Source organism: Primulina tabacum, chromosome 4 (genome assembly GCF_025594145.1).
Source record: "Primulina tabacum isolate GXHZ01 chromosome 4, ASM2559414v2, whole genome shotgun sequence".
Taxonomy (NCBI): domain Eukaryota; kingdom Viridiplantae; phylum Streptophyta; class Magnoliopsida; order Lamiales; family Gesneriaceae; genus Primulina; species Primulina tabacum.
The window spans coordinates 13,690,013-13,704,942 of NC_134553.1; the positions used below are offsets into that span (position 1 = coordinate 13,690,013).

The 14,930-nt window shown below is 31.4% G+C and overlaps 2 protein-coding genes across 2 annotated transcripts; both read right to left on the reverse strand.

Moving 5' to 3' along the window:
- Window positions 1-459: 459 nt before the first annotated feature.
- LOC142541852 (uncharacterized) lies at window positions 460-3,154 on the reverse strand. Its single transcript, XM_075648305.1, has 3 exons — window positions 3,116-3,154; window positions 873-1,283; window positions 460-801 (listed from the first exon to the last, which is right to left on the reverse strand). The coding sequence occupies exons 1-3, from the start codon at window positions 3,152-3,154 to the stop codon at window positions 460-462; spliced, it is 792 nt and encodes a 263-aa protein (XP_075504420.1).
- A 935-nt stretch (window positions 3,155-4,089) lies between these two features.
- Window positions 4,090-9,631, reverse strand: LOC142541561 (uncharacterized). The gene is made up of 6 exons (XM_075648070.1): window positions 9,115-9,631; window positions 6,827-6,963; window positions 5,802-6,691; window positions 5,400-5,503; window positions 5,165-5,321; window positions 4,090-4,579 (listed from the first exon to the last, which is right to left on the reverse strand). Exons 1-6 carry the CDS (start codon window positions 9,629-9,631, stop codon window positions 4,138-4,140), a joined length of 2,247 nt encoding a protein of 748 aa, XP_075504185.1. The 3' UTR covers window positions 4,090-4,137.
- Window positions 9,632-14,930: the final 5,299 nt, after the last annotated feature.

Here is a 14,930-nt window from a genome sequence, read left to right on the forward strand (position 1 = left end):
ATTTATTTATTAATTATAGTATTTTCACCAAAATCATCTAACTATATGATTAATATTATTGTTAAAATTTATAATTACATTGTCAAACACACGTAAATGTCTCGAGAATTTTTTAACCACGTACTTACAAAAAATTAACAATAATATTGATAATTTAATTACATGATTTTGGAAAATTGACTAATTTGTAATATTAAAAAAATACAAAAACAAAAAATAATTACACGACTATAATTGATCTAACGAAACGTACAATACTAAAAATTTCACACATCAATACATACATAACTAAAATTGACATTTTGTAAATTTGAAATATATTGGTTTAGTGAACAAAGAAGTTTCAGAAAAATCACAAAATACAGTCTCATAAGAAACCAACGTTTCATCATTCATGTTAAATCACTGAGTATTTCCTTTAGAGTTGGCCGTTCGGTTTGGCTTCGTGTTCAAATTACTTTAAGACTCTTTATCTATAACATGTGCACCCAGGGAACCTCTTATCTTAGCTGCTCTCTTCTCCTTCCACTTTGGCCTGTAACTAGACCTTTCCCTCTTCGGTAGCCATCTTTCTGGATCCGGTGGAGGACCAAGTTTTGCAGGGTCGAACCCTTTTGGATACTTTGGCTTTCTCTTCCTTTTCTTCTTTGGTTTCTCCTTCTTCGATTTGTATGCTTCAGCAATGCCCAAAGTAAGACCGTTGCTCTCAACATGTTTCGCGCCGGAGGTTTTCTCCAAACTCTCAACATCAATTCCCGTCAGATTATATACCGTTTTCAATAGCTTCTCATAGGCTTCTGCCTTCTCAATATCGATACGAGCAGTAGTTTGAATAAGCCCTACCAAGGCCTCCATTCTCCCATGTTTTTCACAAGTTCCTTGTAGAGACGAGCTGCCTCATCCTTCTTTCCATGTCTGAGCTTAAATGAAGCAGCCTCTTCCATAATGATATCAAGTTTATTGTCTTCGGTCATGGCATGACCACCACCGAATTGCAGCATCAAACACAACATCAGCACCATCGATATCTCCAGCTCGTTATGTTGAATATCAGGTATTTTCAGTACTAGAGAGTCGGCTGCTATTTGAGGATGGCCTGCAGCTGCAGCAATCTGTGCAGGGACGAGTAGGATGATGTTTGACTTATCTGGAAATGTACTTGCAGACAGCCCTAGTAGCTCCTCGGCTTTATTGGCCTTGTTCTCTCTTACATGTACAGAAGTAGCACAAGGTAATATACTCTTAGGAAACTTGCCTGGTAGAGCAGAAGCAAGTTCTCGTGCCTGCAGATCCTTTCTCAATTAAATAAATTCGATATCAAACCATCAGCTGCATGTTGCGACGTTGATTGTTGCACTCCCAAAAGCAGGTTGTCCACAAGTAGTATAATTCGATGAGTCCGATATCGTATCCACAGGGAAGCTAAAGTAATTACAAGTCCACTACAATGTATTTTTATTTATTTTTTCTTTTATTTGTTGAATCTTTAATTGGTAATTTTTAATTGTTCAAATTTTAATTTAAGTAGCTGAGATTAAATGATCCACTCTTGGTATTTTAATAAAGTTAACATTAACGAACAATATTGAAATCCACTTAATAAAATGGTTCCAATATATTAAATAATCATATTTATATTATGTTATATATTATTATCTTATAAGTATATAATATATACCAAAACTTATAAATATTGTCAAGTATTTACTGTGCTATATATATATTTGTAAACACTAAATCAAGGTTCCCACTTTAAATGGTTGGTAAAACAAAACTAACATTTAAATGGTACCAAGAAATTAATATTATGATATATTTATATATAGTAAATCAAGGTTCCCACTTTAAATGGTTGGTAAAACCAAACAAACATTTTAAATGGTACCAAGAATTTAATATTATAATATATTCATATATAATAAATCAAGGGATCCACTTTAAATGGTTGGTAATACCAAACTAACATTTAAATGGTTCCAAGAATTTAGTGTAACATATAGCAACAATAAATCAAAACTCCCACTTATAAGTAGGGTATAAAAATGCTTAAAGAAATAAATATAACATAAACAATAAATAATGATTAAATAATATAAAACATAGATTCTTACCTTTTAGTAACCTTATTATCATGCCAAGAGTTTCACCTTTTCATCTCAACTTTAAGAAGTTAGCTATTCATTATTCAAAGTGTAAAACTTTGAATATGAAATTAACATGCTAATTATATTTAAATGAAGAAATAAAGGAAAAATATAGAGAGAAATATTATGAACTCAAAGGTTTGTTCATAGAATGAAGGATATCCCAATACATTACAATGCACCCCTATTTATAGCCAAATTTGGGAAGACAACCACAAATAAAATATTATTTTTTTACACATAAGTCTTCATTGGTGTTCCAAGATATTATATTATATTACACATCACTTTTGAAAATCTTTTTCTCCGAATTTGCTTCTTCACATAAAAAGAAACATGTGGATAATTGAGTTGTCTAGTTGTGGTATTTTTTTCAGACCATTTGACTAAGTAATTTGAGAGATATGGTCAAAATACTAGAGCATGGTAAAACTGCCACTCCTTTGGTAACTTTATTTGTTGCTTAATTTGATCCCAATTGTGAGAGGATTTTTATCTCATGCTTGTCACCAATATTGTAGATATTATCATCAACTTTCTACAGGTCCAAGAATCATCTTAATCCCATTTGCAACGCCAATGTTATTCTTCTTTTATCGAACCTGTAAAAATATTAAAAACTTATAATTACACAACAACTTATTTTTTATACAATTTATTATAAACCATATAATATTTAAACATTTAATAAAACAAAAACTATAAATTTATATTATAAAACATTTAATTAATGTACAATTTTTATGTTTATCACACCTCCCAACCAGCTTATTGCTAGTCCCTAGCAATTTAAGCGTTAATAGCAATACAAAACATATTGATTAATTTAAATAGAAATGTAATCAGAACTATCTAAGTGTTTAAATTAAATTTGAAAACTGTCAAAGTTATATCAAGATCATTATAATTATGATTTATGAAACAATATAAACTGATCAATTCAAAGCTTATTTTCAGGCAGTTAAATGTACATGACCTTCAGAAATTTCTAGTAAGAGTCTCAACTCCATATCCTCACAGGTTAATAAATGTTTCAATTTATGGGAACGATTTCTCTCATGGAGTTTGAATACAGATAAATGCTCAGGAAAATGGTTTACAGAATGCAGACAGACAAACGAGCTAAACTAATCAAAAGATAAGAAATCCATTGATTCAAAATCTAGTTGTTCTTATAATATATTTTTCCTGATCTTTTTTTTTAACATCATGGAATCAAACTAAGTTTATGCTTCTTGACCACATATTTTTTTTATTTGTACAATATATTTCTCTCTTTCTTTTTTTTTTTATTTTATTTTTATGAGAGATAAATGGGTCGTAGCATATAACTTAAATTACATAAATCTTCAACATCTTTCTTCTTTTTTTTTTCTTCGCTTTTTTTTTCAGGAAATATCAATTTTTTTTTTCAAAATAAGAACTCAAGATCTAAACAATTGATAGCCTCTCCGATGATCAATAAAGGCTTGTAAGCTGTTTTCTCAATCCTCTCCACTCACTCACAAAATATGTGCGAGTTTAAAATTTTAGGCACTCTTATAAGGTATATCTTGGGCCATATACTTTAATACATGATTTTATCACAATGGTTAATCACTCAAAAATATTTCATAAATCATATTTTTATAGTGATCAGAATATTAAAATTGACTTTTTTTTCAAATAAAAATTTAAACATCCTTAAATAGATTAATACATGTTCTAATTTAAACCTTTCAAACATATAATGTATGATATTTTTTTGCAAAAATTACTAAGATACAAACAATAAACATGATTTTATTTTAAAATAATATATATATTTTTTTATTATTTTTTTTAAATTTTTTTAATTTTTTTATAAGTTTGTTCTCCCCCCAATCAGAATATGACATTGTCCCTAATGTCAAAATAACTATTAACAAAGAGTACATAATGAAAGAGATATCACCTGGAATTTTATTGAAGATAACAAACTGAAACAAACACAAACCAATCCACGACTTTTGAATCAACGATCCAACTTCCTTTTCTTACTGCTTGATTGCGACCAATTGATCTTTGTTATCATCGGATCAGGCTTATGAACAAAAGCTTTCAATTCATCAATTAATTGGTCGGCAGTCGAAGCACAGATGAGCATCCGTCGTGAATTTTCTGAAATGAAATTCTGTTCCACAGCTTTATCAAGAAATGTCAACAAACTGTCATAATAATTATTGATATTCAACAAGCCCACAAGTTTATTATGGATATTAAGTTGTGCCCAAGAAACAATGTGAAAAATTTCTTTTAATGTACCAAAACCACCTGGTAGTGCGATAAAAGCATCAGAATTTTCAATCATTTGAGTGATTCTTTCATACATAGAAGAAACTTTTAATTCCTCCCCAATCGTAACAACTGTAATATTTCCTTCAGCTAAAGCTGTAGGAATAATACCCAAAACCTGACTATCTCTAAGATGAGCAGATGTTGAAACAGATCTCATTAACCCAATATTACCTCCCCCATATACCAAGTGAATTTTTCTCTCAGCCAATATCTTTCCAAGATTATTCGGTGCTTCTACAAACACTTCATTTTTTCCAGGACTCGACCCACAAAATACACAAATATTTTTCAATGTTTGTGCAGAGGATCCAGCCATGTTTTTACTTTTTTTTTTGTCTGCGAAAATGAAGAGAAAGATGAGAGATTTTATAGGGGTAATATGTTATCATGACAAAATTATGGGTCACAGGTGTAAACAGAATAAATAGTAAAAACAATATGACACACATGCATATAAACAGTAGTGTGATTGTGGCTCACAATTTTCCTCTGGTTTTACGTCCAGAAACGGCTTCAACACCTTCTATAAGTCGAGGATATGCTTCCCATCCAATTTTCTTATAAATTGGCAAACAGGGTCTTTTTTAGTCGGATTCCCAAGACTATGACGCTCATCTTGGAATTGTTTCCATAAACGGAGAAGTTTAATATGCACATGTCCACTAGAATGCGTCTCAAGAGTCAATAAGATGTTATCTAAAGACTCCTTACTCAGCCCATTCTTAATGAAACCAATTTTATCTTCTCTGTTATTGGAAACACATCCCAAAGATCTGCATCGTTTGTCACAAGTCCATCTTGCACACTTATGACAAACCCCTAAACTTTTGGCCCTTCGTTTTTTCGCATAAGTGCTTTTTCCTAATCCAGACAAATACCGAATGTGCAATGATTGTGGAACTTCTCCTCCTAATCGGACCTTAGCTTCTATTACAAGACGAATATCTTCTGGAATTTCTTTTTGCATTAGCAATCTCAATCTTTCACACATTCCTGCATAAATTTTTCTTAAAACATTTTCAGAAACAGAGGAAAAATATTTACAAATTTTTGAGAGAATTTCATCCATTTTGAAAAGAAAAGAAATGATTTTTTTTATTTTTTATTTTTGTATCAGCAATTGTGGAAAACTGATTTAACCGACTATGAGAGTCACGGAGTACCGTTATCCGCCATTTAACCGGGAAAATAAAAAGATTAAGAAAACCTGAAATAAAAATAAACAAACTTAAATGCAACACCAAAAAATTAAAAAAAAATCAAGGATCAGAAAGGGAAATAAACTCTTCTTGAAAGATTTCATTTTCTAAAAATGGTTTAAGCCTTTGTCCATTTACTTTAAAAATATCACCATTTTTAGGATTTTCAATATCCACAGCTCCATAAGTATACACATGCTTTACAACATATGGGCCTGTCCATCTTGATCGTAATTTTCCTGGGAATATGTGAAGTCGAGAATTATAAAGCAAAACTTTTTTACCAATCTCAAAAGATTTTCTAAGAATTGTTTTATCATGAAATGATTTGATTTTTGCTTTATAAATCATTGAATTCTCATACGCGTCATTTCTGAGTTCATCAAGTTCATTAAGTTGCAATTTACGCAATTTGTTGGCATCATCCATGCTTGAATTTAAAGTTTTGATCGCCCAATAAGCTTTATGTTCCAATTCCACAGGCAAATGACAATGTTTTCCATAAACCAACCTATAGGGAGACATATTCAATGATGTTTTAAAAGCTGTTCGATATGCCCAAAGTGCATCATTAAGTCGCAGAGACCAATCTTTTCTATTTGAGTTAACAGTTTTTTCCAAAATTTGCTTTATCTCCCTATTAGCTAATTCAACTTGTCCATTTGTTTGAGGATGATGAGTAGTTACTTTATGAGTAATACCATATTTTTTCATTAATGAACCAAATGGTTTATTAACAAAGTGAGTTCCCCCATCACTTATCATGGCTCGAGGAATTCCAAATCTACTAAAAATATTTTCTTTTAAAAATTTGATGACGATTTTATGATCATTTGTTCGACATGGAATTGCCTCTATCCATTTGAAAACATAATCAACTGCAACTAAAATATATAAGTATCCAAATGACGGTGGAAAAGGTCCCATAAAATCTATTCCCCAACAATCAAATATTTCAATTTCAATAATAGGATTCAAAGGCATCATGTTTCTTTTTGAAATCACACCCAATTTTTGACAATTTTCACAGATCTTGCAGATTTCGTGGGTGTCTTTAAACAAAGTGGGCCAATAAAATCCACACTGCGAGATTTTTGCAGCTGTTTTCTTTGAAGAAAAATGTCCTTCGCATGCTTCTGAATGACAAAATTTAATGACACTACTTACCTCATTTTCGGGTATGCAACGTCGAAAAATTTTATCCGGACAATACTTGAACAGATACGGATCATCCCAATAAAAGTTTTTTACCTCATTCAAAAATTTTCTTTTATCTTGAGAACTCCATTGCGGTGGCATTTTTCCTGTCACAAGAAAATTTACTATGTTATCAAACCAAGGTGTAGTAGTAACTGAAAAGAGATGTTCATTAGGAAAATTATCGTTAATTGGTGTCATTTCACAAGATGATCCTTTTACTAGTCTCGATAAATGATCGACTACGACATTCTCGGTTCCTTTTTTATCTTTGATCACAATGTAAAATTCTTGGAGCAACAAAATCCATCGTATCATTCGTGGCTTTGCATCCTGTTTGGTCAACAAATATCTAATAGCAGAATGATCAGTAAACACAATAGTCGTTGATCCAATCAAATAAGAACGAAATTTATCTAATGCAAATATTACAGCAAGTAGTTCTTTTTCATTTGTGGAGTAATTCATTTGAGCATTGTTTAAAGTTCTACTTGCATAATATATCACATAAGGCTTACCGTTTCTTCTTTGACCCAATACTGCACCGACTGCATAATCACTCGCATCGCACATGATTTTAAATGGTAAAGACCAATAAGGAGGTTGCATGATAGGAGCTGATGTTAAATGTCGAATGATTTTATCAAAAGCATTTTGACATTCTCGAGTCCACTCAAATGCAGTGTCTTTTGTTAAGATGTTACAAATGTGTTTAGAGATTAAACTAAAGTCCTTTATAAACCTCCTATAAAATCCAGCATATCCCAAAACTGAGCGAATTTCTTTAATGGTTTTTGGAGAGGGTAAATTGGCAATGACATCAACTTTTGCTTTATCAACTTCAATTCCATGAGATGACACGACATGTCCCAAAACAATTCCAGAAGTAATCATGTAATGACATTTTTCCCAATTTAAAATAAGACCTTTTTCCTCGCATCTTTTTAAAACTTTTTCCAAATTTTCAAGACAATTATCAAATGTATTCCCAAAGACAGTTAAATCATCCATGAAAATTTCCAAACAATTTTCAACCATGTCGCAAAAAATGCTTAGCATACATCTTTGAAATGTTGTTGGGGCATTGCATAATCCAAATGGCATCCTTCTAAATGCAAATATTCCAAAAGGACATGTGAATGTAGTTTTATCTTGATCTTCGAGTGCAATGTGAATTTGATAATAACCTGAATATCCATCAAGAAAACAGTAGTATGGATGACCTGCTACTCTTTCTAAAATTTGATCCAAAAATGGTAATGGAAAATGATCTTTTCTAGTGGCGTCATTTAATTTTCTATAATCAATACACATCCGCCAACTAGATGGGACTCGACTTGTTAACAATTCACCTTTTTCATTTTTTATCACTGTGATGCCTGATTTTTTTGGAACTACTTGTGTTGGCTTACCCACTTACTATCAGAAATAGGGTAGATAATCCCAACATCAAGTAGTTTGAGAACTTCAGTTTTCACAACATCTTTCATGTGTGGATTTAATCTCCTTTGTAGTTGTTGAGATGTTTTAGCATTTTCTTCTAAATGAATTTTGTGTGTGCAAATTAGTGGATTAATGCCCTTGAGATCTTTTAGTGTCCAACCAATTCCATTTTTATGTCTTTTAAGCATATCAACTAATTTACCTTCTTGATCACTTTCTAGTTTGGAAGAAATTACCACCGGATATGTTTCATCTTCTCCAAGAAATGCATACTTCAATTCTTCTGGCAAGGGTTTTAACTCCAATATGGATGGTTCGTCTTTGTTCTCATATTTTGCATCAAATTCTTTCTCTGATCCTAGTAACGAGTGATACCTGATAAAATCATCAAGATCAATTTCAATATTTTCTTTAACAGTTTCAATTGAACAAATATCTAATTGATCACGAGTACTCCCTTCTTGAATGTTTTCTTCCACAAGAGTTTCAATAAGATTTTCATCTTCACTTTCATCTCCTTTGTCATGTGGTTGCTTACAAAGATTAAAAACATTGAGCTCCAAGGTCATGTTACCAAATGACAACTTCATTTTCCATTCCTGCAATTTATAAGAGCATTAGAAGTTGCTAAAATGGACGACTCAGAATTACAGGAATTGCATTACATGCTTCGATAGGTTGTGTATCTAAAACTATGAAATCGACAGGATATACAAAGTTATAAACTTGGACCAATACGTCTTCTACCATACCTCTTGGCACTTTAACAGATCTATCGGCAAGTAAAAGTGTTACCGAAGTAGATTTTAACTCGCCTAGATTGAGTTCTTGATAAACTGAATATGGAAGTAAATTCACACTAGCTCCAAGATCAAGCAAGGCTTTTTTAATCTTTCGTTCTCCAATAATACATGAAATAGTAGGACAACCAGGGTCTTTGTATTTCAAAGTATTATTATTTTGAATGATTGCACTTACTTGTTCGGCTAAAAATGCTTTCTTTTTCACATTCAATTTTCTTTTCACAGTGCACAAGTCTTTCAAAAATTTGGCATATGATGGTACCTGTTTTATTGCATCTAATAAAGGAATATTAACTTTTTCTTGTTTAAAAATATCATATATATCAGAATTCAAATTTGATTTTTTTGTATTTTTCAATGCATGAGGGAATGGTGGTGACACTGTCTGTTGAACCTCCTCTTCGCAAGTTATGGGTTCCATTTTCTTACCCTTTGGAGTTGATTTATCATCATCTTCACAAGGTTCAAGAATGGATTTTTCCACAACATTACCACTTCGAAGGGTAATAACAGATTTTACCTGATCCATCGATTGAGTTCTAGAAGTTCCAGTTTGTGAATGATGATCCTTGGGATTAGGCAGAGGTTGTGAAGGAAATTTACCTTTTTCATGAACATTAAGTGTAGATGCAAATTTAACAAGAGTATCTTTCAAATCTGTCATGGTTTGAGCAGTTTGAGTATTGATAGACTCTTGCTTTGTAATGAAAGAATTCAATGTATCTTCCAAATTTCTTTTAGGTGGAGAAACATAAGGTGCATAATTTTGAAAATTTTGTTGATTTTGGAAATGTGGTTGTGAAAATTGTGCAGCATTATCATTCCTCCAACTAAAATTTGGATGATTTCGCCAACCTGGATTGTAATTTTGAGAAAATGGTTCAAAATTTGGCCTTTTGAAATTGTTCAAAACATTGGCTTGTTCATGGAGACATTCTTTAAAAGAGGGCAAAGTGGGACAATCTTTTGTAAAATGATCACTTGTATCACAGATGTGACACATAATTTCTTGAACAGATTTTAATTGACCATTCTTTTTCAATTCAAGTGCCTCAACTTTTCTTGCGAAAGAGGTAAATCTAGCTTGAAGATTATGTTCATCTTTGAGAGTGTACATACCTCCACCAGATGTAGGAGATTGAATCTTGTTTGATGGTTCGATTGTACCTATAGTGTCCCAATTTTGAGCATTTTCAGCTAATGAATAAAGATACTCAATTGCCTCGTTTGGATCTTTATCTTCAAATGTTCCATTACATATAAATTCAACCATTTGCTTATCTTTAGGTGTTAAGTCTTCATAAAATTGAGAAACAACTCTCCAAATTTCAAAACCATGTTGTGGACAAAGATTAAGGAATTCTTTGTATCTATCCCAACACTGATAAAAAGTTTCTCCTTGTTTTTGAGTGAAAGTGATGATTTGCCTTTTGAAAGAATTTGTTCTATGAGATGGAAAAAACTTTTTCAAAAATTGTTGTTGCAATTCATCCCAAGTTCGAATGGATCCCGATCTAAGATTTTGTAGCCAAGTTTTAGCTTTATCTTTTAAAGAAAAAGGAAAAAGCTTAAGTCGAATGGTGTTCATGCTACAATTTAGATCATTATATGTGTTGCACACTTCTTCAAACTCTCGTAAATGCATGTATGGATTTTCAGAATCTAAGCCATGAAAATTGGGTAAAAGTTGGATAATACCAGGCTTAAAATTGAAATGAGATGCATCAGGGGGAAAAACTAGACATGAAGGTGCACTAGTACTTGTAGGATTCATGTGATCTCTAAGTGTTCTTCGTCTATCATGATCATGTTGAGATTGAATTTCATCTTCATTTTCTTGGATTGGTTCTTCCGCCATGTTTTGTAAAAATAAAGGGTTATTTCGAATGAGTCGACCACTAAGTGTACGTGACGAAATGCTCATGCAAATGCAAATGCAAAAGAATAAAAACACACAAAAGCAATAAAAATTCAAATAAAGAAAAATAAAATATAAACAAAATTAAATAGACTTGAAATTAAATTATACTTCCCCGGCAACGACGCCAAAAACTTGTTGCGACTTTGATTGTTGCACTCCCAAGAGCAGGTTGTCTACAAGTAGTATAATTCGGTGAGTCCGATATCGTATCCACAGGGAAGCTAATGTAATTACAAGTCCACTACAATGTATTTTTATTTATTTTTTCTTTTATTTGTTGAATCTTTAATTGGTAATTTTAATTTAAGTAGTTGAGATTAAAAGATCCACTCTTGATATTTTAATAAAGTTAACATTAACGAACAATATTGAAATCCACTTAATAAAATGGTTCCAATATATTAAATAATCATATTTATATTATGTTATATATTATTATCTTATAAGTATATAATATATACCAAAACTTATAAATATTGTCAAGTATTTACTGTGCTATATATATATTTGTAAACACTAAATCAAGGTTCCCACTTTAAATGGTTGGTAAAACCAAACTAACATTTAAATGGTACCAAGAAATTAATATTATGATATATTTATATATAGTAAATCAAGGTTCCCACTTTAAATGGTTGGTAAAACCAAACAAATATTTAAATGGTACCAAGAATTTAATATTATAATATATTCATATATAATAAATCAAGGGATCCACTTTAAATGGTTGGTAATACCAAACTAACATTTAAATGGTTCCAAGAATTTAGTGTAACATATAGCAACAATAAATCAAAACTCCCACTTATAAGTAGGGTATAAAAATGCTTAAAGAAATAAATATAACATAAACAATAAATAATGATTAAATAATATAAAACATAGATTCTTATCTTTTAGTAACCTTATTATCATGCCAAGAGTTTCACCTTTTCATCTCAACTTTAGGAAGTTAGCTATTCATTATTCAAAGTGTAAAACTTTGAATATGAAATTAACATGCTAATTATATTTAAATGAAGAAATAAAAGAAAAATATAGAGAGAAATATTATGAACTCAAAGGTTTGTTCATAGAACGAAGGATATCCCAATACATTACAATGCACCCCTATTTATAGCCAAATTTGGGGAGACAACCACAAATAAAATATTATTTTTTACACATAAATCTTCATTGGTGTTCCAAGATATTATATTATATTACATATCACTTTTGAAAATCTTTTTCTCCGAATTTGCTTCTTCACATAAAAAGAAACACGTGGATAATTGAATTGTCTAGTTGTGGTATTTTTTTCAGACCATTTGACTAAGTAATTTGAGAGATATGGTCAAAATACTAGAGCATGGTAAAACTGCCACTCCTTTGGTAACTTTATTTGTTACTTAATTTGATCCCAATTGCGAGAGGATTTTTATCTCTGCTTGTCACCAATATTGTAGATATTATCATCAACTTTCTACAGGTCCAAGAATCATCTTAATCCCATTTGCAACGCCAAGGTTATTCTTCTTTTATCGAACCTGTAAAAATAGTAAAAACTTATAATTACACAACAACTTATTTTTTATACAATTTATTATAAACCATATAATATTTAAACATTTGATAAAACAAAAACTATAAATTTATATTATAAAACATTTAATTAATGTATAATTTTTATGTTTATCACTGCATCCTTGGGGCCCTTTGATGCAACACAGTTGTTTATCGATACTGCAAGTGAAGATTCATCTGCCAGATTTCTCTTGATAATGTTGGAATAAGATTCAAAGGCTTCTTGAGTGTTACCCAGGATCTGTAGGAAAACATATTTAAACTGTGTTACACTACAAGCATCGAAGTAGAAGAAAACAGTGTCTTCAATAATAGTATATCTCAATCTCACATGTTTAACATATGCCAACTGAACAGCTATGGAGCCAATTCAATCTCAATATCATAATATGCTAAATTCTCTTCCATAATGTTTCCTGACCAATACCTAGAAAGATATTGGGGTCAGAATATATGAAAGTTCCCAATATAATTTTTTCTTGTTGCCATCAGTACATCACTGAATTTTAAGAAAGTTTCTGAAGGATATGAAGGATGTTGATGGACCTTATGCAAAACAATGGAAAACAATATATAACATGGAAAAGAATGGGAAACTCCAATTTCTGCAGGAGCATGAGAATAAAATGTCGAAGATCTAAAAACAAGTAAACCCATCAACATGATATACCCGTATTATGCTATTACTTCTTTGATAATCAAACAGCTCTTGTGCGTCAAATGATAAAATTTATGTATGTATTGCATTTCACTGTCAGTACTGAACTAAACTAAAAAAAAGTTTGATGGAATTCATCTCAAGCCAAAGTCCCAAAAATATAATCTCGCATTGATACTCAGTTCTACAGACTAATTTGAGAAACAAGCACACGCAAGTTCTTTAGATGATATAGGTCACATTATGTACAACAACAAGAAGATGAAACAAGCTCTACCAACAGAAGATGATTAAATTCTTTTTTTGAGCTTCTATAAGACAGCAGGATTTTACCTTCGAGCTGATAGCAACAGCTGCTCAGCATCTTTATGTTTGTTTGTTTCTTTCTATCAATGAACAAGCAGCAGTATACGCCAGTTCAAAACTGCTGGTCTCTTTAACTTTGAGGGAATCCATTGTCCCCTGGACATCAGAAGCCTTCCCAGCAGAAACCAAGCCAGCAACAAAATTTATCTCTAATGAATCTATCTTGGTCCTCTGGAGCCTCTGATAAATATCCACACAAGCATCCATTTTGCTAGGCGAAATAAAATCTGCGATTCTAACAACATTGCAGCAGGGTTTTCTTCTTTCCCTTTCAAGCACTCCAAAGCCTCGTTCAATTTATGTTTCCGATACAAACAGTGTGCCTAATAAGAAAACATAAGTGTCCATAAATATATAGAGTGCTCTGGTAGAGAAATAACTGCAAGTTTGCAAATACCAACTTATGCTTGCTAGTCAAAAAGAGTGAATTCTTCTACTTGTGACATTATATAACAAAATAGAGAAAAAAACAGAACAAAAGAAATTGCAGCAAAGTAACAGTATTACTTTGCGTATAAAAAAGTGACTTATCTCCAACGGCAACACTCCTCAAGAAACTGAATATAGGTTTAAAATGTACTGGTCAAGTTAAGACTTGTCAATCCATATCCAGACTTCCATAATATCAATACACGCAAGAGGTTATTTATACTTTCGAAGCTCATAAGCAAGATAACTTCTGTCGGTGCCTCAACTTTTTTCTATTTGGATGCTTTTCCCCGCTCTTCAGGGATTTTATATTTTTATTCAAAGGTAACACTGGAAATACTTTCAAAGAAAAGTTAACAAAATCCTTCATTTACTAGAAACTTAATCATGACACACTAACAACCCAGTTCAACACTTGAACATTTTATTACCATTTTTAATGATGTTGTGTAAGGACAAACACTTAAATGTCCCGTCTGAGACCGAGGTTAGTCGACACTGACGTTGTTTTACAACCACACAATTGAAAATAAGCAGCCTCGTAGTAAAGTATAGATCGATTTTTTACTCATAATTAATCATTAAACAATTTTTATAATGTACATTCTTAAAACAATAAAAATACGTGGAAACTTCAATCGAAGATGTAGTCGACAAACATATGATATACAATCGACATTGTTCATATCAGGTTCAACAGTTTGTCCTATTAACTTTATATGGAATTTCTCATTAATTAAAAGATAAAATGAGCTGTGTGTGAGTCCCATTTATATCAAATGTTCGAGATTCAAAGTACAGTTTTAGGTCAAAACAATACATTTGCTTCTCTTCAAGGACATATACAATATGTTTACAGCTTGTATATGATGTTTGTGTATCGTTTTCTCA